The 25997-nt window shown below is 38.9% G+C and overlaps 1 protein-coding gene across 1 annotated transcript in view; it reads left to right on the plus strand.

The window, feature by feature from the left end:
• Positions 1-25997, plus strand: part of LOC115774748 (regulator of G-protein signaling 6-like) — a 116998-nt gene that overhangs the window by 73753 nt on the left and 17248 nt on the right. Inside the window, 8 exon segments of the mRNA XM_030722146.1 lie at positions 15018-15114; positions 17904-17954; positions 18850-18918; positions 18921-18955; positions 21255-21306; positions 24670-24734; positions 24986-25062; positions 25800-25881. Coding sequence (XP_030578006.1) covers positions 15018-15114; positions 17904-17954; positions 18850-18918; positions 18921-18955; positions 21255-21306; positions 24670-24734; positions 24986-25062; positions 25800-25881 — 528 coding nt within the window.

Consider the following 25997-nt stretch of genomic DNA (forward strand, 5'->3'; position numbering starts at 1 on the left):
CCATAAAGAGGAAGACTGAGGCTTGTAATTCTGTAGGCCTCCTGCAGCCAGAGAAATAGCAACCTGTTGAAATTCATTTTATGTGCAATTATTTTCTTGCAGCATTTTTTTCTTTTTTTTTTTTACTGAAATTATGCTTCATGGAAATTAGATCTGCAACTCTTTCATGTACCCTGTAATAGTTCGTGTAATGGGTTTTTTGTCTGAATAAAGTACTATAGACAACAACTTGGAATATACAGACAGGACTCTCAAATTATTATTTCATATATCAATTTCTATTTGGGTTGTTTTACATGTACACCATTCAAAAAACAGATTCAAATAATTATTTTTCTGTTTCACCACAGACTGCAGTTTAGATTGGTAGCATTGTATTGCATTTACTTTGATGAACTGTGCCTTTTTATTTTTTTAATCAGTTCATATTTGTCATAATCTTTCCTGTTTCTCCAAATCAAAAAGTGAAGGACACTAAATGGATGGATCTGTAACTTGCAAGCACAGTCATGCAAACATTAAGGACCAACGCAAATCACTTAGCATGTGGGCTTAAATATTGATCTCTTTTAAAGGGAGTAAAATTACATAAGGTAAGTTATGGCATGTTATTTATTTATTTATTGATAGGAACTGCATTGTTGCTCTAGCTTTTAGATTACTTCTTTTCATCTGAATTTAATCCATTTACTTTTTAATGAACAAATTGTTGCAAAACTTGTGTTTTTATCTGTCTTATCTATGCTAGAATGCAAATGTTAGCATAGCAACAAGCTAAACCCATATTGGCTCAGCATGTTACAGGTCTACAAGGTCTGTCATTTCCATGCTTCCCATTGAATGCCTACAGTATTCAGCGAGCCATGCACTCCACGGTAGAGCTATGTATTGTTTCACTTGATGGAGTGTTCCGTTCCCTTCTCATTACTTGCAAAATCTTGACATTTAGTCTATTTTCTGCATATTAGAGGTGTCCTGTGTAATTCAGGAAACTCACAAAAAACTTTTAAGTTAACCACTGTTTATCTAGAACAGGGCTCTTCAACTCCAGGCCTCGAGAGCCCCTGTCCTGAAGGTTTTAGATGTGTCTCTGCTTCAACACACCTGAGTCAAATATAGAAGTCATTAGCAGGACTCTGGAGAACTTGACTGCATACTGAGGAGGTGATTCAGCCATTTGATTCAGGCGTGTTGGATCAGGGACACATCTAAAACTTTCAGGACAGGGGCTCTCGAGGCCTGGAGTTGAAGAGCCCTGATCTAGAACAAAGACATTTTCAGAAATTGCATGGGTTATTCTCACCTCAGATGTTTTTTTTGTATTTTTTTAGTAGAGGGAGCTTTCAATTGAGCTGCCATGTTGGCTTCTGTTTTAAAATCTAGGCATAGACAGTGATCCAGGTGCAGCTCAGTTTTCTACACTGACCCTGACTACTTGCTGTTAATGTCCTCCAATACCAGAAAATGGCACCACCTCTCCTGTTTAGGAATGCCCTTATAAACACTGACCATAACAGCATGTTAGCTTAAAGCACCAGGGTGCCTGAGTGCAGCCTCATAGAACTGGTAATGTTAACTGTTTATTATTATTTGGGACGTGATCTGGCAAATAAGTCGGAAGTTGCAAGGGCTAATTCTGATGCCAATAACATGAATTAGCGCGTTGTATTGCGGATCATTTCCGGGTTCATGGGATGTTCTTAGCAACAAGGGAGAGATCGTTTAGATGTTATGAGCAGTAGTATGCGCTACCAGTGATTCATTATTAAAATCACTTTGCAGTGATGTCATTAGTAAAATTACTTAACATATTAAAGATGCAACATTACAGCAGATGCAAATTTAACAACCTCTAACCAAAACATCCCTGCTATATGGCACTTGCAGTGTTGATTAATTTGTCAGCAATGCTGTTTCATCCACCTGGCTGTGTTAAATATGAACAGTAGGCTACACATGGGTGAGCAGCTATAGCGGAATGAGTGCAGATTATCTCTTCAGCAGTTATTGTTGTAGAAGAAACAATATAATTTGTTTCAGTTGCACAAACCAGATGACATTTTCACTTTGTGATCCAGAATCCCGAGCAGCCACATATTTCTCTGGGATGGTATCAGCTGTCAGCAGAGATGCATCGGCAGTTAACTGTGGCAAAGCCATCCTGTTGTCATTACACTTCCATTAACAGTCATGTAACCCTGCTGCCAAATGCACTGGGCTGAAACCAGTAAGACTCATGATAACTGTCACTGAGCCATCGAATCTGACCTTCAGACATAAACCCCGTACACTGCAGGCAAGCAGGTTCGCCATCTCTGCTATGAGTCATTACACCCACTCTGGGAGAATGGCAATTCATTTAATGCGTACTTCTGTGTGAGAAAGTGTGTTACACACAGGCATTTTGATCGAAGTCACTACATTTAATATATTTGATGAAACTACTTTGACCTTTGCCAGGTTGGCATGGTGATTATCTTCTGGAATGAAGAAAGACGCTAATATCTTGCACGAGACTTTAGATTGAATGTGGGATTACCCAGGTTCTCTCATTTCAGCTCTCTCATTCAAGTGCTTGATCATTAACTGTATGTGCTCAGACTTTATTATGCAATTTCCATCACAGTGGAGATTTAATATCAGAAGGTTATTCAACTCTTAAGCAAAAGGTCGACATATCATAATTAGCCTCCTCACTGACCTGGGAGCTTTTTATAGCAAAGAATTCATCAAGCATATGTAGACTTGGGAAGTTGTACAATTTATGTTATACACAATGCCACAGGCATTGATACTAGTGTAGATTATTGCAAAATAAGCTGTACTAACATTAATTAATTATAGAAATGTTCATTTTTAGCATTAAAACTTGCAAACTATGTGCACTGTGGTAGTTGATTTCCAACCTCCAAACAGTAAACTAGTATAAAAGGTCAAATTTAGTGCGTAAATTTAATCCGCATCATCATCATTATACTTCAATTTCTTTTGCAAGACAATTTCACAAAAATAGAATTCAGCGAAACATCATGTATTGATTCAATACAACAACATTTAGGATTTTACAAGTAAGCAAAATTACCGGTTTATCAAATGTCACTTGCTGAGCAGTTACTTTTAAAAGAAATCCCTTATCTTCCTCTCCTGTCCTGTCTTTCTTATATCTTTGTCCATCTCTGAGAACGTCACCTATTAACATGCTCTGTGTGGAAAATACAGAAATTGCACATTTAGGTACCAAGACACAATGTGTTAGAAACTGCACAGAAAAAAAAAGTTTGTTTGCTGATATATCTGAGCTATTTGAAAAGTACCTGCCACTTTAAAAAGTTATTTAGAGCAGCACTATTTGAGCTGCTCTTCTATAGTGCTAGGTAGTTGTTGAAGTACTGCACGCACAACTTTGAAATCTGCACCATGAACACATCACAGGGATGAAAAAGAAAAAAGGATGTGGTTGAAGGTGCAAACAGGTCACAGGATATTTCCTTATTACTATAGCTATAAGCAATGCCAGGCTGCAGCAGATGAAGAATGAACACTTTTTTTTTTATGGTATAATGTATTAACCTGCCTATCATATTATTTACTTATTTACTGAAGGTGCCGGAACGCCGTTCCAGATCGTTCCAGCCCACTTTTACCCCTGCTTGGCTGTAAGAAGTGGTCATTTGAGCTACTCTTGCGTTCCTTTCAGCTCATCTGCCACCAACAACCATACCACACTCAAAATCACTTAAATCACATTTCTCCCCCGTTCTGCTGTTCAGTTTAAACTCCAGCAAGTTGTCTTGACCACATCTGCAATGCCTAAATGAGGTAATGCCATGTGTTTGGCTAATTATATATTGCCTATATGTTTTTGCCCATTTCTACTAAAACTAAAGTATACCACATTTAAGGGGCAGTGGGAAATATCTTTGATATGGTGGGTCTGAATCTGAAGAGTGAATTGTGTATTACATAAACTTACAGTAGAATAATATTCAACTCTGTGTTTACCTTGGAACAAACAAAGGAGATTTTGTATCTCTTGTGGCAACACACACACACACACACACACACACACACACACACACACACACACGTAATTTGCATTTTCTTGTGTTATGAAACCTTGATGGTCTCTTGCACCAAATTACTGTTCCCAAAGCAGCAACTGGATGGTGGCTATTCAAGGGCAGAGCTTAGCAAATAATCAGCTGACTGTACTAAACCTTAATTAAAGCCACAGCTCGTGGCCAACAGGACAATGGTGGCCCTTGATAATGTTTTGTCTGCACAAGCGAATGAATGCAGTACCATGCATTTCACTCAGCAGATGAAACTTCCCTAACACTAACAAATGCAGCTGGTGGCAAGATATGTAACAGACACCTCACTATAAACCAGAAACAAAAATTCCATTTATAAACATCAACCATCATCTTCTGATCAGACTTATTGCAAAGACCGACCAAAAAAACAGTAGTCTCAAGGTGCTTTATATTGTAAGTAAAAACAATGTAATAATAATTACAGAGAAAACCCGATAGTAAAAACGACCCCTATAAGCAAGCACTTGGCGACACCTCCTGCAGAACCAGGCTCAGGGAGGGGCAGCTATCTGCCACGACCAGTTGCGGCTGAGGGGAGAGAGACGGGACAAAAGACATGTTGTGGAATAAAACCAGAGATTAATAATAACTCATGATTAAATGCAGAGTGGTGTATAAACAGAGTGAAAAGTGGTGAATGAAAAAGAAATACTTATAATGGGACAACTCTAAAACTCTGTCTGGGTCTTTGATTAATTAATAAGCTGGAGTGGAAGATTGCTGCTACTCCTCCTCCTTAACTTGTGCTTCAGTTCACTAAGCCTGGCCTCCAAAGCTGCAAACAAGCTACATTTATTGCAAGTATCAGGAGACAGAGGAGTAACTAAACACCTGACACAAAGAGCAGAAAAGTGCAGGAGGGACAGAATAAGCCATGCTGCTAGTGAGTCAGAGCTAAGCTAAAAGCTACGCTAAGCTAGCGAATCCCTGAAAACACACCAAGTACATAATGAATATACTTTGTAAGTGATTCAGCAGAGGGTGTGCTTTGGATAAAGCACGTGCAAATTACAGTATGAAATATGTTATTATCTAGATTAATCAAGCTATACAATAACACCACTGTGCTCAGGGCCAGCAAGTTATACAGTACCACAGTGAGCGCCAACACCAAGTGACATTGCCACCAAAAATGTGTGCTTTTTCTCTGCGCGGCCCTCAATTACATCCTGGTTTTCTCAGTTGGAAACTGGTTGTTATAACTTTGAAAACCACTGCCTAGATCACTGAAGGGACTCTAGTCCATTAATATATCACTAATTGATTGTGGGGCTGTTTGATTTTGTTTTTAGCTACTTCTACTATTCATTATGACAACACCACACAAAAAATTATTTATCTCTTTGCTTCCTCATATATTATACTTTAGTGCCTGCTGGCAAGTGGAGTCTTTCACAAAAATAATTTCTTAATACATATTTATGCTCGTTATTATCTCTGAATTTAGTCCAGGCCTTCAGGGGCTAAAATTATAAAAGCTAGATCATCCTAATTCTCTGATTTACAATTAAGAGAGTTGGCTTATGTAATACTAACAGGCTGTTGGGGAATCTGGATTCTTTTTTACTGTGTGTAGGATCTTCTGTAAAAGTTAATAAGATATTGTATTATTTCTTAAAATAATTATACATATAAATGCACTTTTAAATCCTTTACAAAACAATATGAGTCTAGCTTCAATTGTAAAATTATTCATTAGCTGGATGTTACTTTTAGGTTTTCACATTATAATTTAATAGTAGCATAATGGGAGATTATATTATATATCCAAAAGTAACAGCAGGGGCCTCATATTCTTTCAGTATACATTCATAATTTCATAAAAAAAACATTCCATAAAGTGTTATCACCCCCATTGCTGAAAATATAATTCTTGAGAGAAAGCCAGACAGGCCTCTATTCTTAGCGGATTTAGAATAGAGCTTTGAATATTATTCTTCAAAGGGACACAAAGAAAAGAGACTACAATTCTACAATCACCTTAGCCACAGACAAAAAAAAATAAAGGAGAATACAGTTCCCAGCGTTGCAATAAAAAATGCAAAAAAAAAAAAACAAAGTTACCCTGGAATGACCCCCCCCCCCCCCCCCCCCCCCACCACCCCCCCCACCCCAAAAAAAAAAAACAAAACAAAAAAAACAAAAGAAAAACAAAAAAAAAAAAAAAAAAAACAAAAAAAAAAAAAAAAAAAAAAAAAACAAAAAAAAAAAAAAAAAAAAAAAAAACAAAAAAAAAAAAAAACAAACACACCACAACCAACCACACCAAACCCACACAACAACCCCCACCCACCAACCCACCACCCCCCCCCCCACCCCCCCCCCCCACCCACCCCCCCCCCCCCCCCCCCCCCCCCCCCCCCCCCCCCCCCCCCCCCCCCCCCCCCCCCCCCCGGCAGTTGAATCTTAAATTCAGACTGATTGAGATCTGCTCTACAGGAAAACCATGCGATATCTGCAGTAGTGCAGAGATCTCTGAGCAGTAGCTGTGGGATACAGGAAACTGCAGGGGAGGCAAGGTGCTCTACTGAAAGAAAAGATGGTCTCAGAAGGAACTGTTACCTCAGATGACACTTATACTTACACCTACACACATCCAAGCAGACTCTGAAACATGACTTCACACACCACTGTTATCTCCAAATGTAGAGAACTTGGAGTATAAGTACAGATACAGTATATTGCCTCAATATAATACTTGTATCCTCAATCCTTATATGTAGACATGCTAAAGCAATGTTTTACTGTAGCGCTAGTGAAACAATGGCTTTGGCTTTGTACCTAAGTGAAGGTTCACTGCAGGCTGATGAGTGTCTTGTAGTTAGTTTCTTCCTCTTCTTTTTTTACCCCAAGTCAGTAACTGGTCATTTTGGCACCATGGCGAGTGCTGCCTTGCAGCTGAACTGACTACAAAGTCTTTTTCATTTGTATAGCTGATTGACAGCATCCTCCCAGGAGACCTTCAACTTAATGATTAAGACACTTTGCAGGTGTTAAACCACAGAACCAGGTCTGGCTGCAAATTGTTTGTTGGGATTTTGTCTGGGAAAGTAACTCTAGCCTAGTTTGGTATGCATTTCCCAGTCCCAGAATGCAGGAAATGAGTATGAGTTGGATGAGAAGTGTTAGTGCCCTGAATTTTAAGAGATACAATCTTACTCTCTTAGATTTAAGATCGGCTGCAAGGCACCTCAGCACTTGGTTGTCACCTGGTGTATCTGGTTATTTTAAGCTTAGATTTGTATGCATTATTAACCAAACCAAGGCTCAAAAGAAGTTATGATTTTTCTGAGTAACCTGGAATTAAAACTCCAGTCAATGTCAATATTGATATAAACAGCAGTAAATTCGAAACTTCAGATCTGCGTAATTCAGAATGAGAAAACAGGTGTGTGATTTGTAGAATTTACAGTGAAATATTTTGTACCTGTTATGGATGGTTTTATCCTTTTTGCTTTGGTAGGATAAGTAAGTAAGTAAGTAAGTAAGTAAGTAAGTAAGTAATTTATTTGTATAGCACATTTCAGCGGCAAGGCAGTTCAAAGTGCTTTACATCATAAGAACATCAAACAAATGTGCAGTAAAATCATTAAAAACATTAAAAACATCAATCAATCAATTACACAATAAATCATCAAAACATCAGAATCATCACACAAAATCATTAAACCATCAAGCAGATACACATGATAGAATTTTGAAACATGTTGCAGGGTTTTAGAGCTTTCTGTCTTTCTCCAGTAGTGTTAATGTAAAGGGTAAGATGACCTACGTGAGCTGATTTGTATGTAATATTTTGATTGGCCTATTCTGGTTCCACGGTAATCTTTCTTCACCAGATCTAGCTGAACTATGTTTACACAATTTCAGTGTTTTTTTTTTTATCACGTCATATTATAACCACTTCTCACTATATTTTGTAATTACTTTAAATTGCTATTAGGAACATAACATGTCAACTGCCCATAACACCACACTATAGGGGATGAGTTACAAAGTGATGCAGCTTTTAGAATCATATTTTCATTCTGGTGAGATATTAAATGTTGAGTTTGTGGAGAAACTGTCTAATATATGGTATATTGGCTGGCTGGGACATTTGCATAATGAATCTCTTCACACATTTTGTGTCAAATTGAGGAGAAATCTCTGAAATAAACATGCTATATGAAGAATATGTGCATGACATTAACCTAAAATGCAGATAAGTTTCTATGAATATATTAAAGCCCAGAAATTGAAGCAAAAAAAAAAAAAAAATTGCTCTGACTGGATCTGAAAGTTAATCACCTTTTGACGACTCACAATATTTAGCTGTGATTAGAAGCTATGTTCATAAACAGCATACACATGTTACTGCAGATCCTTACTGTATAAATTGTTGGTAATAATAACACAACCTGTAATTGATTTCTTTTTGCTTCACCAAAAGATCAGAGGCTCAAGTAGATTAGAAGTTAATCAGGAGATCAGTTCCAGGAAGACACAAATTGGGTGTAAATGGCTGCCAACCATTAAACATGTTGAGCTATTTCATAGGAAATGTTTATGCATTACCTTTGCCTCGAGAAGCAATTTGTAGTAATACATACAATCTTGTTGATATACATATGTGTGACGGTGGGATTAAAATTTATTTAAGATGCATTAATACAAGACCCTGTCTTGACACTGGCATTTTCTCAAAGCTTCAATAGCAGTATTGTGTGTAGGCTGCTGGTGACAGTCTTGAACAAGTGTAAACTGAGCCTTTTTTTTTGTTTGTTTTGCCAACATTATCCTTGAGCCCATTGCATTGAATATTTTAAGCTCATCCTCTATTATGCTGCATTTTTGAGAAATTGTATCTGTTTGCATGGCTTTTAGCAAGTGCTTTCACAGAATCTCTAATACCTTTTTTCCTGTGGTTGGCTCTTGACTTTCTTTCTGCATTTCTTGTCAGTAAGTGCCTCTTAAAGCACAGAGGAATGTGTTGCAATCAGTTGATTGTGAAGGATCTTGGGACGGTAATATGCAATCTGCTGAAGTAGTTCTGGAAGGAGCCAAATCAGCCAATGACCTCCGGTTTGGATGACTATCTTTGCCTCCCTGAAAATCCAAATTAATAAATTCGTGGCATGCACCCCCCAGGTATATTTAGGTTTGGTGGCTATTAACACATGATTTACAAGACTTATTTTGAGACCTAGAATGGATGAAAAGTTGATGTCTTACAGTACTTCTTAATAGCTTGCATTTGTAGGTTTAAAATACAGTACATTAACATATTTAAGTGCTAAAAAAAGTTTGAAGCATTCATCTTAATGAAATTAGAGAAAAATGCAAGGTTTACATCTGTAAAGGTGTAAAGGAAGACCGTTAAACAATCAAAGCTGGGGTCAAATAAACAACTGGGATATTCAACACAAGATTTTTGACTTGATTACAAGTGATCTATCTGCTTGTTCTCCACCTGACCTTCAGCCAGGCTGTTATTGATCCCGCAGCATGTTAACTGTCACTGTGGGGATGGTTTGGAACTGCATGGTTCAGAGGAGGTAATTTTCTTTCTTTTCTCTCAAAATGAGTTGCCCGAGTATCACTGCACAAAATTCTCACTCCTCAAGGCTGTGGCTGACATTTCTCTCTCAGCAGGATGTATCCCTGCTCCATTATAGCCATAGTAATGGCCTTGTCAGTCTTCTCTCCCACATATTTCGCTTTTTGCCATGAAAGGCTAATTGCAGCTGTTTCAGGGCCAGGAATTCAAAAGGGGGCTATTTACAATAAAATGTACTTTGTGTTAGCCTCCTCTGCATGTGTTTGGGTGTGCATGCCAGGTTGTTGAGCTTTAAATTTATATATCCTCTTCCTGACTCATTCTTTAGTTCATTTCCATTTGAAAAAAAACAAACAAACAAACTCTTGAGTAAATAACGTTTCCTTCATTAGTCACCATGCTGGCCATTAAATAAATGTTCACAAGTAATAACTGGTTTTATGATAAACACAACTAATAAACTGTGCACATAGGCTGGAATGGCATCCATGCTGTTATCCAAATCTGCCACCATTATTTTCTGGTGTTTTTGTTTAGTTCATTTTTTTATGGCTCAAATTGTTTCTGATTTCAGTAGTTAACTATGAATTAAACTACGGCTTTAAAAAAGATATTCAATTTGAATGGAACTATCACCAAGCTAATGGGTAATGAAGTAAAGTTGAATTACATGTAGCTCCCTACTCCCCCGTTTCTTGTATTGAGACAAAAATTATTAGTATACAGTACCTCTGTTATTACCTGTTTTGCATCTAAGCGAAAGTATGGATTCTGTAACAGCCAAGGTTGCCTTATTTTGGAGCAAAGTCAGCAAACCTTTCAAATGTTTCAAATAACAGCTCTAATAAGTTAATCTGGGTGGGGAAAAGTGCAGAAATACTTTATGTTTATCTTTGCCTCTTCCTATCTCCCCACTCTCCCCAACTGGTGCTTTCCCTTCTAGTGTAACACTCAAGTAAGTATGATACCCAGTCAGACAATAAATGGATTAGTGAAGGACCATGATGATGGCATTTCTGGTAAGTACAAAGTGATAGCCATTCTTTTTTGCCCAAAGGGATCATTAAACCACAGTCAGCAGCACAGCCCACTAGATGCCTGCCAGCCCACTAGGTGGTCCATGCTAAGTGTGTGGTGGTAACACTGTAATCAGGCGTGTTAAATAGACCGGCTTGCAATAAGTCTGATGAAATCTGTTCCTGCTGGGCTGCACTGAAGCCAAGACACAAACATGCAGACACATTCATACAGCATCGGCATGCTCACACAACTCCAAAACTACATACACATACACATATGTTTGTACAGACCTGTGAGGATCTGCACTGACACAATGCAGTCAGTAATCATAACCATCTCAACTACCAATCTAAACACAACAGTCATCCTACACTAATGCTCAGCTCAGTCTTAAAATCAGTTTTTTTGTTAAGGCACCAGCATTGTGCTTAAAAAGGCAGTCTTCAGTTATGGGGAAAAAAGACCACTGTGCCACTGCAGCAGGGTGCCAGGAGTGCATCTGCAGAAAAACATTAAACCTGGCTTAACTTTGCAGGAGCAGCGTCATCTTGCAAAGTGCTGTTACTGACCAGTATAATGTGTGGACATACCTTGCATATTGCTTTTCTCACATGAATGCCATTTTTGATATTCATGCAAAAAAAGCAAAAAACAACTGTTATTATGTTTAGAAAAATAAACTGATTTATGAATTTTCTATGCAAACTGGACTATATTTCATGTTAGACCACTGTCTGAAGCCAATGCACTAATGCTTTTTGTTTGAATACCTGTTGACCCTTCATCCTTTTCAAGATGCTTGTATGATCATCTGAGCTTAAGTATAACTGCAGTTTAAAATTGGTACATAATGTGATGAAGTTTGCAATTGCTGTGAGAGAACAATCAGTTTAAATCCAAAGTGGTGGCTGCACAGCAGCTTCAACAATTTAAATTTTATGTTTAAAATCACAGTTTTAAAAGGAAAGAAACAATGTGGCGAGTTTCTTCTCATAATAGTTGTAGCTAAGAGACAACTGTAAATTAATGATGCGCGTGTTAAGGTGCTGCAGTCTCTGTTGTGTAAGCGACATATTTTAATCTGTATCAAATCTCCTGTTTTTGAATCTGCATGAAGATCTCATCTCATCTATCTCATCCATCCATCCATCCATCCGTCCATCCATCCATCCTTCCTCAAAGTGGTCCCACTTAAATACCTGTTTAATTAGTGGAGCAAAAGTAGATTGGGGTGAATTTGCTGGGACATCCACTCCTGGGGTAATTGTGGCATTGTGTTAAACTCACCTGAATGCCGCAGACCAAAAAGTGCCCAAAACTTAATCAAGTGCATTTGATTAGCAGCACCTGGCTGCACAGAGTCCTGTGAAAATGTTCTTTTTCAGATAACTGTACTAAAATGACTGAGAACCATGGCCTCAGATTTGGGGAGTGCAAATTCTCGTTCCCCTCGTTATTAACACACTCTGAAGGAGTTCAAGTCCAACCAGAAATTGAATGTGAATCAAAGATTGCCAGCAGGAAGTCAGACCACATACAGTAAACTGCTATAAATAATTATGATCTGCAATTTAACTAACGCAAAAAAAAGTGTCTCAACTTGGTCACGTGTAATGATAAACATTAAAGAATACACAGATTTGTTTTTAAAAGTTCTTGCTTCTTTCCTACTTGATTTAAAAAAAAAAAAAAACATGCTTCGTCATCACATGTACACAAGTATTTTCCAAAGATTCTGTGGATGACAGCTGTTGTAACACACAGTAAATGTGCTGTGAATACCTATTTTCATTAGCGTAGCAGGAGTGGATTGCTCATGATAGTGGAAGCATTAAAGTCATTGAGCAGCTACCTCCACACTGCAAGTGTCTTATTGCAATCATATTATATTGAATTGAAGTGTAGCCCGAAGCTGTCTGTGTCTTTCCTTTTGGCGGATAGCCAGGATCTATAGAGAGGAACAGGGTGACAGCAGTCTGGTGGCCAGAGGGGTAAAAGCAGTAAGCTTGTCAGTTTGAATTTTCAGATTGGTTGAAAGCATCTGTGCTGGAAAGTGAGCAAGATGTGATTCAGGCCTTTTCTTTTTTGAATGTTTCCTGGCCCTCCAATGGCATGAATAACGTCTTTTCATATCAGCTGTCTATTTGTAACAGGACAGGAGTTTTATGACAGCAGTTTGGGAAATTTGCCCAATTACTTTCAGGTATAAATAATCTTTACGCTTTAATATAATAACTAGTTGAACCACTAGTTATTATTTTAACCACTAGTTATTATTAATCTCTGGCTCTCTTCTACAGTGTGTCTTTTGTCCTGTCTCTCTCCCCTCACCCCCAACCAGTCGCAGCAGAGGGCTCCCTGAGCCTGGGTCTGCTGGAGGTTTCTTCCTGTTAAAAGGGAGTTTTTCCTTCCCACTGTCGCCAAGTGCTTGCTCATAGGGGGTCGTTTTGACTGTTGGGTTTTCTCTGTATTATTGTAGGGTCTTTACCTTGCACCTTGGGGCAACTGTTGTGATTTGGTGCTATATAAATAAAACTGAATTGAATTGAACTGAATATAAGAGTTAGAGGTCTGACACAATTTTCTAAAAATATAAATTCTAGAGATTTTCTGAGTCTATCATATCCTTACAAAGAGCATCTGTTTAGTCCTTAGTCCCCAGTTTTCCATCTGCCATCCAGTTAATGGGAGGTGGACTCCAGTACAGTACATCATTTTGTTTGATTAGCATGTTGTGTTTAACAATCACATTGGCATATTGCCAATAAAAACAAACCAAAAACCAGCTGTAATATTTTTGAAACCCGTTGATAGTTGTGCAGTGGAGAACTGTGTGGAGAAACAAAGCACTTTTACCCAGCTGGGCTATTCAAAACAAACAGAGCAAAGCCAATATGTTGCTTTTGCACCTTTTGTTCTTATGAAAGGGATGAATTTCTCTGCTGTTGCAAATTTACAGCCAGCTTTAAACCCTCTCACCCTGTGGTTTGTCTGCTTACTTGTTTTTAGTGAAATTATAAAGCTTCTAAGACTGGGACATTGAAAGAGGATTCTGCTATTCATACAAGCAAAAAAAAAAAAAAAAGCACACCAGCAATATTGTCAAGTTATTTTGAATATTGTGCACTTTTTTTTTTTTTTTTTAAATCCTGAAAGTAGTGAAAAGGTGTCTACTAAACAGTACATTAAGTAGAGTCTGCATGTGTCTGTTGTGGAAGTCATGAGCTTCAACCCAGTGTGGGTGACTGCTAGAACTACACTCCTCTGACAGCTGCACATTATAAATATACCCATAAAGCTTAAGGGTCGCAACACTGCACAAACTATGAGGACATATGTGCAGTACAATATACTGCAGGTACTACAGGCAGGTAGTTGAGCGTTACTTTTCTCTCAAAACTAGTGAATGCGTGACTGTGTTTTTTCTGCACTTCTTTACTGTGATCACCTTAGTTGTCTAGATGTAAAAAGCATATGCAGTTATCTCCATCTCTCTGCCGTTGCTCTGGGTCCATTCAGGGTTTATATATAGCTGCCGAGTTGTGCGTTAGTGTGTGATAGCTGTCTCCAAAGCGACCAGCTTCTCACTTCCCACTCCCTGACGCAAACAACAAAAGCATCTGCGAAGAGAGAGGGGTGTCAACCTTGCAATCAAAACCGGATAATCAAACACTAATCTGATTACTTAAGTGCAAGGTGGGTGACCTGTTTCATTTAACATCTGTGCAATTGTAATAAGGTCACGGATATGTGCTGTCCTGCTGAACCTTAACTCCTCACACTCAATTATCGTGTGACTCAGTTTTTGAGGCATTGTGTTTGACACACAGCATTACAGTGAGAGGTGAAATGTATGGTTAAACCTAAGAAATGTGAAAAGGGAAAAGGGACAGGAAGAACTTTTGTTTTCCATCAGCTACCTGTTTTTTTCCTTTTATATACATTTGAATTTTAAAGTCACTCTAATTAACTGGTTGTTACACTATATCATAAATAATATCCTTTTCTTTTTTGCAGGGCAGATTTCATTGTAAAGTAGAAATAGTGGCATCATATTTTAAAGCCTGCAGCTAATGACAGTGTGGTCTTCATAAACTGAAGGGAAGTGAGCTGAGCCTGCATTTCTTTCTGATGGCACGAACATGAATCGCCACAGTTGCAAGCATCTTAGGAGTTTGGAAGTAATGAGGAATACAAAGGATGCGGCACGTCAACTAAAAGATTCACTCTTTAAACATCTATTGATAGTTATATGCTAAATATAGTACATTTACCCAGTCCTTGTGGAGACAAGTATTCAAGTTTTAGTTTGATCAAACTTTAGAGTAACTTTCAACTCTGTCTTCTGTCTTCCTCTACAGATTGAAGACATTATCACTCGCATCCAGGATGAGACGGAGGGTGTGCCCATCAGAACTGTCAAAAGTTTTATGACGAAAATCCCCAGTGTTGTTACCGGTAAGAATGGAAAGAGAAAGAGACAGATGTCAAGTACAAACAGTGACACAACCTACATCAATCAATCACTGCTGGACAGTGAGTGCCCGATGAACAGAGAATACAAAAGGAGCCCATGGAAAATGCTGACGTCCCTATGTCCCCTTGTTTCAGTAAATCTGAAAAGATGACATGCCAATCACCAGTTCCCAGGGTAATTGTGTTGAAAGTACTTTTATTTCACCTTTTTAAATATTTGCTTATTCAACTTCTTTTAAGAGCTGTACAAGAATAATTATACCTCAGCAAATAACTTTTTTGCACAGATTATACAGGTGAGGAAAAATGGAGTAATTAATGAGCTGCTTAGTCTTTATACTAAGTTAACTGACTGCTAATTGCAGCCTCATGATATATGGATGGGCATGAGCAATTTTCTAACTCACCAAGAAAGATCATTAGTTTATTTCACAACATGCGATCCTTCAGTAAATCCTTGAAAAGATTTACTGAAGCAATCTTGTGAGGGATTCCTCACTTGTTATCAGCATTCGATTTTTCTGAGAAGCTATGTATCCTAGCTCTCCAGCTGGGTCACACCTTGTATTCAGATCATGTGTGTGGTGGCTGCGTCTCACGCTGCTGAGGCTGCTGCTCTGCTACTCCTGCAGTGGTTCAGCAGAGAAAAGCTGGATAGCTGAGGGGAAAGTGAGAAGACAACATATGATTAAATGTTTGAGAATGAGTTTAAAGTGCAGAAATGGAAAGTCTAATGCTGTCCTACTGTCAAGGTGCCCTTAAGCAAAGCAGTCAATCCCCAACTTCTCCTGCAGAACTGTGGCTGTAGGTATACGAGTGTCAAGCTGTCAAACTTCAGAATAAAGTTTTAGAATTTAAATTAAGCAAAAACAACAAAAAGAAAACATTATTTGCTAGCTGAACCTGACAGGGAGGGATGAATGTTAGCCCCCTTGCCAGTTGGCTGTAATCGCCTTCAGTGACAACATAAATCATTTCAACAGGCTGGTGCTGCAGTGGGAGGCTTTCACACGCCCCAAACGAATGATGAAAACAAAACATAGACTATTAAGCCCCCCAAACCACCACCACTACCTCAGTCTTTGCATTAATGGAAGATGCATATCCAGTATGAAATAAGCAGAGCATATCAGTAAACACAATTACCACTGCAGCTGATGGATATGCAGAACAGTATCTCTTAAATGTTTGCAGCTGAATGCCGGAGGCTGAGAAACTAATAACTGATGAAGAAATTAAACACCACCTCACTAAGGAGAGTAAAGTGGAAGCTGAGATCAGATGATATTTCAACTCCACTATAATGAAATTTTAGCAAGTTTTATATCAATTCAAATTTCTAAATGTTGATCTTTTGAGGTATGTTATCACATTTTATATGATTTTATATTTATATTCAAATGAATACCACTGTTTTGGGTGAAATAGTTAACATTATTTCTTCATTTGAGGTGTATTTTTCTGTTGGGGAAAAATATTGGTAAGCTAAACTAGTTTTTAGGAGGCAGACAGCCTTTTATTGTACATTATTTCTCCTGTGTGCTTTAATTTATTATCTTCATTGTATTACTTTAGGGCTTTTTTGAAAGCGTAAATGGAAACACTTTTTGTATATTTACACTCACTGGCCACTTTGTTAGGTACACCTGCTCAGCTGCTCAGTGCATGTAGCATGTGATGTTCAAGATAACTTGCTGAGGTAGAAACCAAATAGAATGAAGGAAGGGGATTTAAGTGATTTTGAGACTGGCATTGTAGTTGGTCTGAGTATTTCAAAAACCTGCTGATCTTCTGGGATTTTCCTGTGCAACCATCTCTAGAGTTTACAGAGAATCATCAACAAAACAAAAAATATCCAGTGAGTGGCAGTTGTTTGGTTTTAAAATGCCTTGCTGATGCCAGAGGTCAGTGGAGAATGGCCCGATTGCTTCAAGCTGATAGGAAGGCAACAGTAACCGAAATAACCACTTGTTGGAACAAGTTATGAGGAAGAGCATCTCTGAATGCACAACATGCTGAACCCTGAAACAGATGGGCTACAGCACCAGAAGACCTCACCGGGTACCACTCCTATCAGCTAAGAACAGGAAAACTGAGGCTACAATTCACATTGGGGTTGGACAACAGAAGACTGGAAAAAAGATTTCTTGGCACACTTTGGCCTTTGGCCCTTTTTGTACCAAAATTATTGATTGTTTGTATTGTTGCTGACTTTATCCATGCCTTTTGATTGCTGCTTCCAGCAGAATAATGCACCATGGTACAAAGCTCAAAACCTCAACCTGGTTTCTTGAACATGACAATCAGTTCATTTTACCCAAATGACCGCCACAGTCAGCAGATCTCTGTCTAATGGATTGGGATGTGGTGGAACAGGAGATTTGCACCATGGATGTGCGGCTGACAAATATGTAGCAATTGCACGATGATATCATGTCAATATGGACCAAAATCTTTGAGGAATGTTTCCACAGATCTTTGACTAGTGCTTCCAGCACCTTTGTGGCACTACAAATTAAGCTAGCTCTGAAGGCGAAAGCTGGTTCCAACCTGTTACTAGCAAGGTGTAACTAATACAATGGCCCGTGAGTGTATATTTTGCCTCAAAGTTTTTCTGAGGAAGCCCCCTTGTGTGTTGTTTTTCCTGTCCTTCATGCTTTTGTTTTCTTGTGCTCCTGTATTTTTTAATCCCCACCCATATCACACAGCATATTTTTGTAAACATGCACAGTGTAGCAGCAATTGATTCTTCCCCATCTGATCTGATTCAGGTGCAGACATTGTACAGTGGCTGATGAAGAATCTTTCCACTGATGATCCAGGTATGTTTTTAAAATGGGAAAGCATACTGCACTGTGCTGAATGAATTCTAAAGGTCACAACTTCCCATGACAGCAGAACTGCAGTTCAGCAGAGCTGCAGGATTTATTTATAAAAGACATGCCAGCTGTATAATGTGAAATACAAGGGTACGTCTGTCTTTATGTTGAGAGCTCAAAATGGAAAACGGATAACAGGAGTTTCTCACCCAACAAGAAAGGTCAGACCACTGTTGTGTGTGGTAGGATGCTGCAGGTCTTTCTTTGAAAACTATTTTACATTTGAATATATGTCTGAAATATTGGTATGCTTACAATGAAGAGAGGTTTATAGTGAGTAGTAGCATTGTGGTCCAGCAGACCTAACTATAAAAACTTAAAGATTATCTGTAGAAATTTAGAAGTTAACACTGTAGAGAAAACATATACTGAGCAGGAAAATAGGCAAACTAGTTTTTTCTTTCTTTCTTTAAAAAAAAAAAATAATAATAATAATAATTTGTATTTTCTTATGGATTTGTTGTTTAGTTGACCTGACTTGAGGCCTGGTGGTGGGAGAGCAGTGTTATTGTTGGTACAATAGCCCACGGCCTGGACAATGAATCAGTCACTGAGTCATCCATGCACATCCCAACCAACTCTGATTCCTATAGGCCTCAGAGAAATCCACTTTAAATAAACAACAACACGCTCTGTAATGTATTTGCATTTGTGGCTTGTCTTAAAATCTTCAGCTTAAAAAGGACATATTCTAGAGATGTTCCAACTATCAGTTCTGTGAGGGTCAAATTTGGCTTCACTGTCTAGATTTTGTTTCAGGTGAGTTAATTTCATCCATATTGCACTGCAAATAATAGTTGTGGTTTAATATGTTTTCTTTGTTCTGCTCCTTTTACAGCTGAGGCAATGCACATCGGGAGTCTAATTGCAGCTCAGGGGTACTTTTTCCCTATCTCAGACCATGTCCTCTCCTCAAAGACGATGGCACTTTCTACCGCTTCCAGGTGAGCGGAAACACCAAGTGGTAAAAACACAGACGAGGCTATAGGAGAAGTGGCTACATTAATTCTTAGGTCATTCAAAACTTTATGGTTACTTTATGGTTAATCCTAGGTTGGGGTCTTGGTATATCTGGGGTTAAGTCTAGAGTTACTGTTGAATGAAACCTTGGGGTACACCACATGTCAAGGAGGCAGTGTTAGAAGAGTAGTTACCAGTGCTGACGGGAAACCCATTAGTCAGATAAGACTTGAACCACAAATACCAATAGGCCTACATGCTCAACATGTGAAACTTGAGATCTTGTTAACTTTTATAAAATGCAGCAGTGAGATCTAGTAATACCAGTATAGCCAAGTCACTAGCTTCAGCAATACAGAAGAAGTCTTTAACAAACCATTAAAAGAGCAGATTCTGTGCAGTGATGGAGTTTAAAATCAGACCTGAAAAACAGCCTTCTATGTTACTTCAGTGTGATGCTATATAGTCAAAGTCCTGTGTAATAGCTTCAAAATGTTACTCTACAGTTGCCTAATATTCTTGACATAGAATAGCAGTACGATCAGGTTACATGGTAACAGCAATAGACTGTTAGCAAACAGTCCTACATCAAGGCTAGCTAGCGTTATTGACTTGCTAACCTATGCTAGGTACCATTTGTATTAGTTACTTGTGGTTACATTAAAATAACTAAGACAGTTAATTCTTTTATTGATAGCTATACTTAACACAGTGCAAAATTCACCATAGTTGTGGTTGACTCTCCATCTTCTGTTTTTAAATCTATTTAACTTCATGCTCAGTTTAGACATGGCTCAGCTAAAACATTTGGAATAACGGCACACATTCAACTTCCTCCTGCATGATAAATCTATGCCTCTCTTGTGGCAGGCTAAGCTAAGGTGATACCACACAAATACCACAGAAACCAAACCAAACTTTTTGTACGGGACAGCTTTTGAAATGGTAAATTTTTGAGTACTGGTTCTTTATTGCCAATAAATGAAAGTAGTTTTTCTTTTGTGTTCCCTTTTTGTACCAGACATATTTGCAGACTAATACCTTCTTCATTCTGTGTAATTGTAAGAGATAATGAAAAACTCCAGCAAGTTTAATCTAGCTGTGGGGGTCACCTAGAATACCTCAATCAACTGCTGAAGATTACTTGCTTCTTTATGGACGCACCGAGACCCTGTCCACTACAGTTTCTTCAGTACTATGTTGGGATCCTGTGACCTGATTAAAAATGAATGGTGAGATGTTAAAATATTCATCAAGAGAGCAGATGAAGCAGGTCTGGGTCCAGGCCAAATAGGCAGCTACCAAAATCTTTAGAGGGACACATATTGTAGCAGCCCACGCTACAATTAGAGACTTGTATCAAAGAACAAAAAATACAGCATGCTGACACTTTGTGCTCCTTCACTGTTCACAGATAAGGCAGTGGACATTAAATTTGCATATTAATTATCCCAGACTGAACTAATTAAAGAAAGGAAACCATGTTTTCCATTACTCAGTCAGGTATTCAAAAGTGGCATGTGGCGAAATTAGAATCTAGCATCTTCTTCCTTCCTATACATACTGCAGTTACAGGATTGACTCTCCAATGAAGCTAGAAGAGCGCTTTAATTAATCCAGCAGTACACATTAGGTTATTTGACCTTGGTTCTCTTCCTTCAAATTGAAGTGGAATCAAAGAGGTGAGGAAGAGGTCTATTGCCATTGCCGAAAGAGCTTCATAAAATAATCACCGCTTATTAGCATTTCATTTTGGAGGCAAACCAAGTGCAAGATAAAGAGAACACACAGGGTAGAAAAATCACAGTTATGTAACATATCTCCTCAATGAAAATACTACATATGGTTTGTAAAACTGTTCAAGAAGACATACAGATTTTGTCAAATAACCGATCCTGTCCTGTCTGTTCTTGCCTGGTGGTTTATTGTTCTGTTTTTCTTTGTTTATTTCCCAGCTGCCATTCTTTATTGTGTTTCTGCAATACTTTTCCATGAGTAATAGCCCCCTGGGGTGTTACAGAGGTGTGAAAGTTTTAGAAGTCAGCTGTTCTGAATCTCTTCAGCTGGAAAATAAAAAATATTGTGATTGGTGAAGCAAGACAATTATGCGCACCGCTGTGTCTCAGAGGCAAACAACTGTGGTGTAAAGGTCATCACCATCATCACTCCAGTTTTGTCAAATAGTTTTTGACTCACAGATCGTGACCTGGGAGGTTCAGTGAATAATCAGCAGCAATGCAGAATCACTTTGATTCTCACATTTCCACTTTGTTTCCCCCTCAGGCGCCGTATTTCTGGCCATCCAACTGTTGGGAGCCTGAGAACACAGACTATGGTGAGAAACTTTACCTTTTACATTTGTTTTTGTTGTTTGTTTTGTTTTTTATTGCATGTCCTTTAGTTTTAAAGAGCTATGCATCAGTTATGAAACTGATAAAATGGATTAGAAAACACATAAATGGATTGGAAACAGTAATATAGTATCACTGCATGGAAGAAAAAAAATCTACAGTACTATGATGCTATACTTAATTTAGGATGGAGCAAATGTTTTTTGTGGTCCCATTTTCTAATCTAATTTACTACAGATGCTTGAGAGATGCAAACTACACCTCCAACATCAGCAATATGAGTAACCACTAATAATAGCTGTGAGATAAAATGTGCATTTTCTCAATCTAAACCTTGAAAAATGCTTTATGAATTCCTTCTTATTTTCATTATCTGGATGAACCTCACTTTTTATTTCCTGTCTGTTCACTCAGCTCTGGGAAGCAATAACAGCAATAACTAGACTGTGTAGCTTAAAAGTGATTATAACAAGTGGTCACCAATAAATATTCCACTGTAGAGCTGTACATTTCTTTAGATCTGACTTTACACTGAGTAAACATGTACATATCATATAAAGTTGGGTATTTCTATAGGATAACCCCCCCCCCCATAGAAACTTCAAAGTAATGTCACACATTTGTGTGAAATATATTTTTGCCCCCTACTTTCAAAGGTTGGGTGTTTTTAGCATCTTGCTAACAGTTTCTCTTAGTAATTATAATTTCATTATTCTGTAATTCAGTAAAGAGCAATAAAAATCTGTGGATTAAAATTCAGTGTTTTAGATTAATTATTTAATCCTACCTCCAGAAAACCAGGTATTGCCAATTGCCAATCAAAGTGGCCACACCCGTAACCATAAGCCTTAACACAATTTGAATGTGAAAAAAAAAAAATCACCCATGAAGAAGATGGAACTATGCAGAGAGTCTAAAACCATTTTGTACCATCCAGCCAGCAGCCAGCCTCCGGAGTCCCACATGCTAAACCAAGCCTGATAAAACTCCTTCTTCAGCTTGATGGCTCCCTCCTGGACAGGCGCCAACCACCTTGCAGCCACAGCTCTGAGCAGCAGCTTCAACACTGGAGGTGCGGAACATGGTCTATTTGGACTCAATGTCCTCAGCCTCCCTCAGAATGCTGTTGAATTTCTACGGAGGTGGTAGTCGAAGATCTCATGGACTGGGGCCTCTGCCAGACGTTCCCAGAGCACCCTCACTTATGGACATCCTTATTTCTGAACATGGTGTTTGTTATAGACAAACTGTAGTTTGCACAGAAGTCTAATAACAAAACATCACAGGTTCAGATTGGGCAGGCCATTCCTCCCAATGACGCCCCACCAGGTCTCACTGTCATTGCCCACATGAGCATTGAAGTCTCCCAGCAAGACAATGGAGTCACCAGATGGAGCATCCTTGAGCACCCCGCTCAGTGATTTCAAGAAGGCTGTGTATTCTGAATTGTCATTTGGCGCAGCAATCAGGACCCGTTCCCCAGCCCGAAGACTTGGGGAAGCAACCCTCTCGTCTCGGTGAGAATTCCAATGGGGATACAAGAATACCCACCCCAGCTTGCCGCCTCTCACCGAGGGCAACTCCAGACTTGAACAGAGTCCAGCCCCTCTCCAGGAGACTAGTTCCAGAGCCCAGGCCACGCATTGAGGTGAGCCCAACTAGCTGGTATCTCCCAACCTTATGTGCTAGCTCAGGCTCCCTCCCCACCAGCAAGGTGACATTCCATGTCCCAATAGCCAGCCTAGATAACCGGGGATCGGTCCGCCAGGGCCTTCGCCCTTGGTCGACACATTGTAGCCAACCCCTACGACGCTTCCTGTGAGTGGTGGGCTTACAGGAGGGTGGGCCAAGTGTCCTCTTCGGGCTTTGCACCACGGGCTAATGCCCGGCCACCAGACACTCTCCCTCAAGCTCCATCCCCAGGCCTGGCTCCAGGGTGGGGCCCCAGTAATCCTATCCCGGGCAGGGTAAACAGTTCCCTTGGTGACTCTTAAATAGGGGTTGTTGAAATCTCTGTTTGTCTGGCCCCTCACCCAGGACCAATTTGCCATGGGAGACCCGACCAAGGGGGCAAAGCCCCTGGACAACATCTCCTGAGATCACAGGGACACACAAACCCCTCCGCCACAATAAGGTGGTAATTTATGGAGGAGTTTTTTGTACCAGGATGTAAATAATTTTATTACATGGCTGAAGCTGGCCATTTTAACAGAGAATCTATGAAGACAGGCTCACTTCTGGGTTCAGGCTCAAGTGTCACCTGCAATATTTGGCAAATCCATGATGCATTTATTGATCAGCCCATTTATTGGTCAAAATAACTATCATTAATAATAGATATACATTTCACTGGTCTACAGTCAAAATGCTTCCAAAATAAATGATACTTGCTAGTTGGCACTCAATATTGGCTTCATGATATGCTACTAGGTCACTTTTAATACTACAAGTTAAACATGATATTACTTCCCTAGATTTTGGGAAAAATGGCCCAGATTAGGTATAAATCTGGCCCATTCTTCCTAAGCAATTCATCCAATTTTGATGAAACTGATTATTTAGAAATGCGTTGAGCATGAAATGCAATTGTCAAATTTTAGCTCTTATAATAATTTATTTCATCTGTTTGACCTTTTGACCTGTACTCTGGCCTTGGAATTGACCTTCCTGGGAGCAGGAAATCTGAAATGTTACAAAGTAAATTTTTTAAAGTCTATTAAATTATCCCACAGGTAATATTTTTCTTGAAAGCACTGTGACTCAGAACATGGATAACTGATAAAAACAGCCTTTCTCCATGTCACAACGTCCAACCTAGACGTAATATGTTAATACGGCCAGGCAGGCTGGGATCTAAATACATTTTTTTTTTTTTTTTTTGTGAATTGAAGTAGAATAACCCTGTTATGCTTTTCAATACAGTATTTAATTTTAAGTCTTCTTCTATATAGATATTTTTCTAATTTTGCTGATTTGAAAAAAGGTAACACAACTATAAACAGATGAGAAGACATAAGATGGCAATTTAGAATTAAATTGCAACTATAGTTTTGGTTGAGGAGAGGAACAGCTGCCAGGATTAGTCAATCATTGTTCCACTTCCTGCCCTTCATCCTTTCAGATGCGGCTATGGCTGAAGTTTTTGATTTGGGAGTTTTTAGTGACTCTTAAAACTGCCTCATAATCCTAAAGGTGAGCAGGCATCTTGAAAGTGATTGTACTCTGTGTACCATGGATGATGAGGAGAGGTGAAGTGGGTACACAGGGAATGAGAGATGCACAGATGACTAAAAGGAGAAAGGGGGATGTGTATACTGATAAATTCTTTCTCTCTCTTTCTCTTTCAGCTATTTACCTGTGCAAGCGGACCATGCAGAATAAGACGAGGCTGGAGCTGGCAGATTACGAGGCTGTGAGTGTTGAACTGTTGCTCTAAGCTATTGGTGCTTAGTATTGATCTGTGTGTCAAGCTTTGGGACCAAAAAAAAATACAACCTCTTAAAGGTCAGACAGGCGTGTGTCTGTGATGGCATGAAATCTAAATTACCTCTTGGAGCAGATTCAAACTTTAAAACTGTCGAATGTATTTAACAGTATTTTTATTAACACTGTTTTTTTCCTTGGACACGTTTGATAATGTCTCTATATCCGCTCTCTAACAAGGAGAACCTGACCAGGCTGCAGAGAGCTTTTGCCAGGAAGTGGGAGTTTATCTACATGCAGGCTGAGGCCCAGGTCAAGTAAGTGTGATCTGTTACCAAGGCAACACATGAAACTACAGTGCATGCACTGATGTCATTCACACCCAAGGTAAAGACAAACAATCATGAGAAGTGAGCATTTCTACATGTGGTTTCATGCAAGATTACCAGTATGAGATTAGGACCCATGTGTCTACTGCTCTGTTTCACAATAAATGCTCTTTAAAGCAACAAATATAGGCAATGCTCTTTGGAAACATGTGGAAATTGGGAAACTGAGAACGTGGGAAGAGTCTTCTTTCGATTATGAATCCAAAAGTTACATCAGTTCTGAGTGAAAGCTTTTAGTTCAGATCTTTAAAAACCACTGCATGCTTCCTTCCATATATTTACATTTTAATTGTGGTTCCAGGTACGCTAAAAATGTTTTGTTTTTTCTTATCCTAAATTAGTAACAGTGTGGAAGTCTAGTGCATAAAATATTGAAAAGAAACTTGATGCACTTTGTCAGTGGTCAAAGACTTCAGGTACTAGTATAGTAGGTTTCATAAAACTGGAAATACTCAAGCAGTTGGAAAAGCACTAACTTATGTATGAAGCTACAGAGTATATTGTAGGCTGTGATAAAACCTTTTCTGAGCCTCATTACTATTAAAGAAAAAAATCATTGAAGGCTTTAAAGTCTACAGATTATACCGCTCTTCTTATCCTTCAGTTCTCTTTCACGTGCATGCTTAGAAAGCTATTTTTCTTATACTAACTTCTCTCATCTGCAGGATTGACAGGAAAAAGGATAAAATTGAAAGAAAGATCCTGGACAGCCAAGAGAGAGCCTTCTGGGACGTCCACAGACCAGTGGTAAGGCGCTTCCTCTGTATGTGAGATTATAACCACCCACCAAATCCACATTCTCGTTTTTTCTCCTTCTGTAGTTCTCTTACTGAAAAAAGAGTCAGGGTAGCTGTAACAAAGGG

Source organism: Archocentrus centrarchus, chromosome 24, assembly GCF_007364275.1.
Source record: "Archocentrus centrarchus isolate MPI-CPG fArcCen1 chromosome 24, fArcCen1, whole genome shotgun sequence".
NCBI lineage: Eukaryota > Metazoa > Chordata > Actinopteri > Cichliformes > Cichlidae > Archocentrus > Archocentrus centrarchus.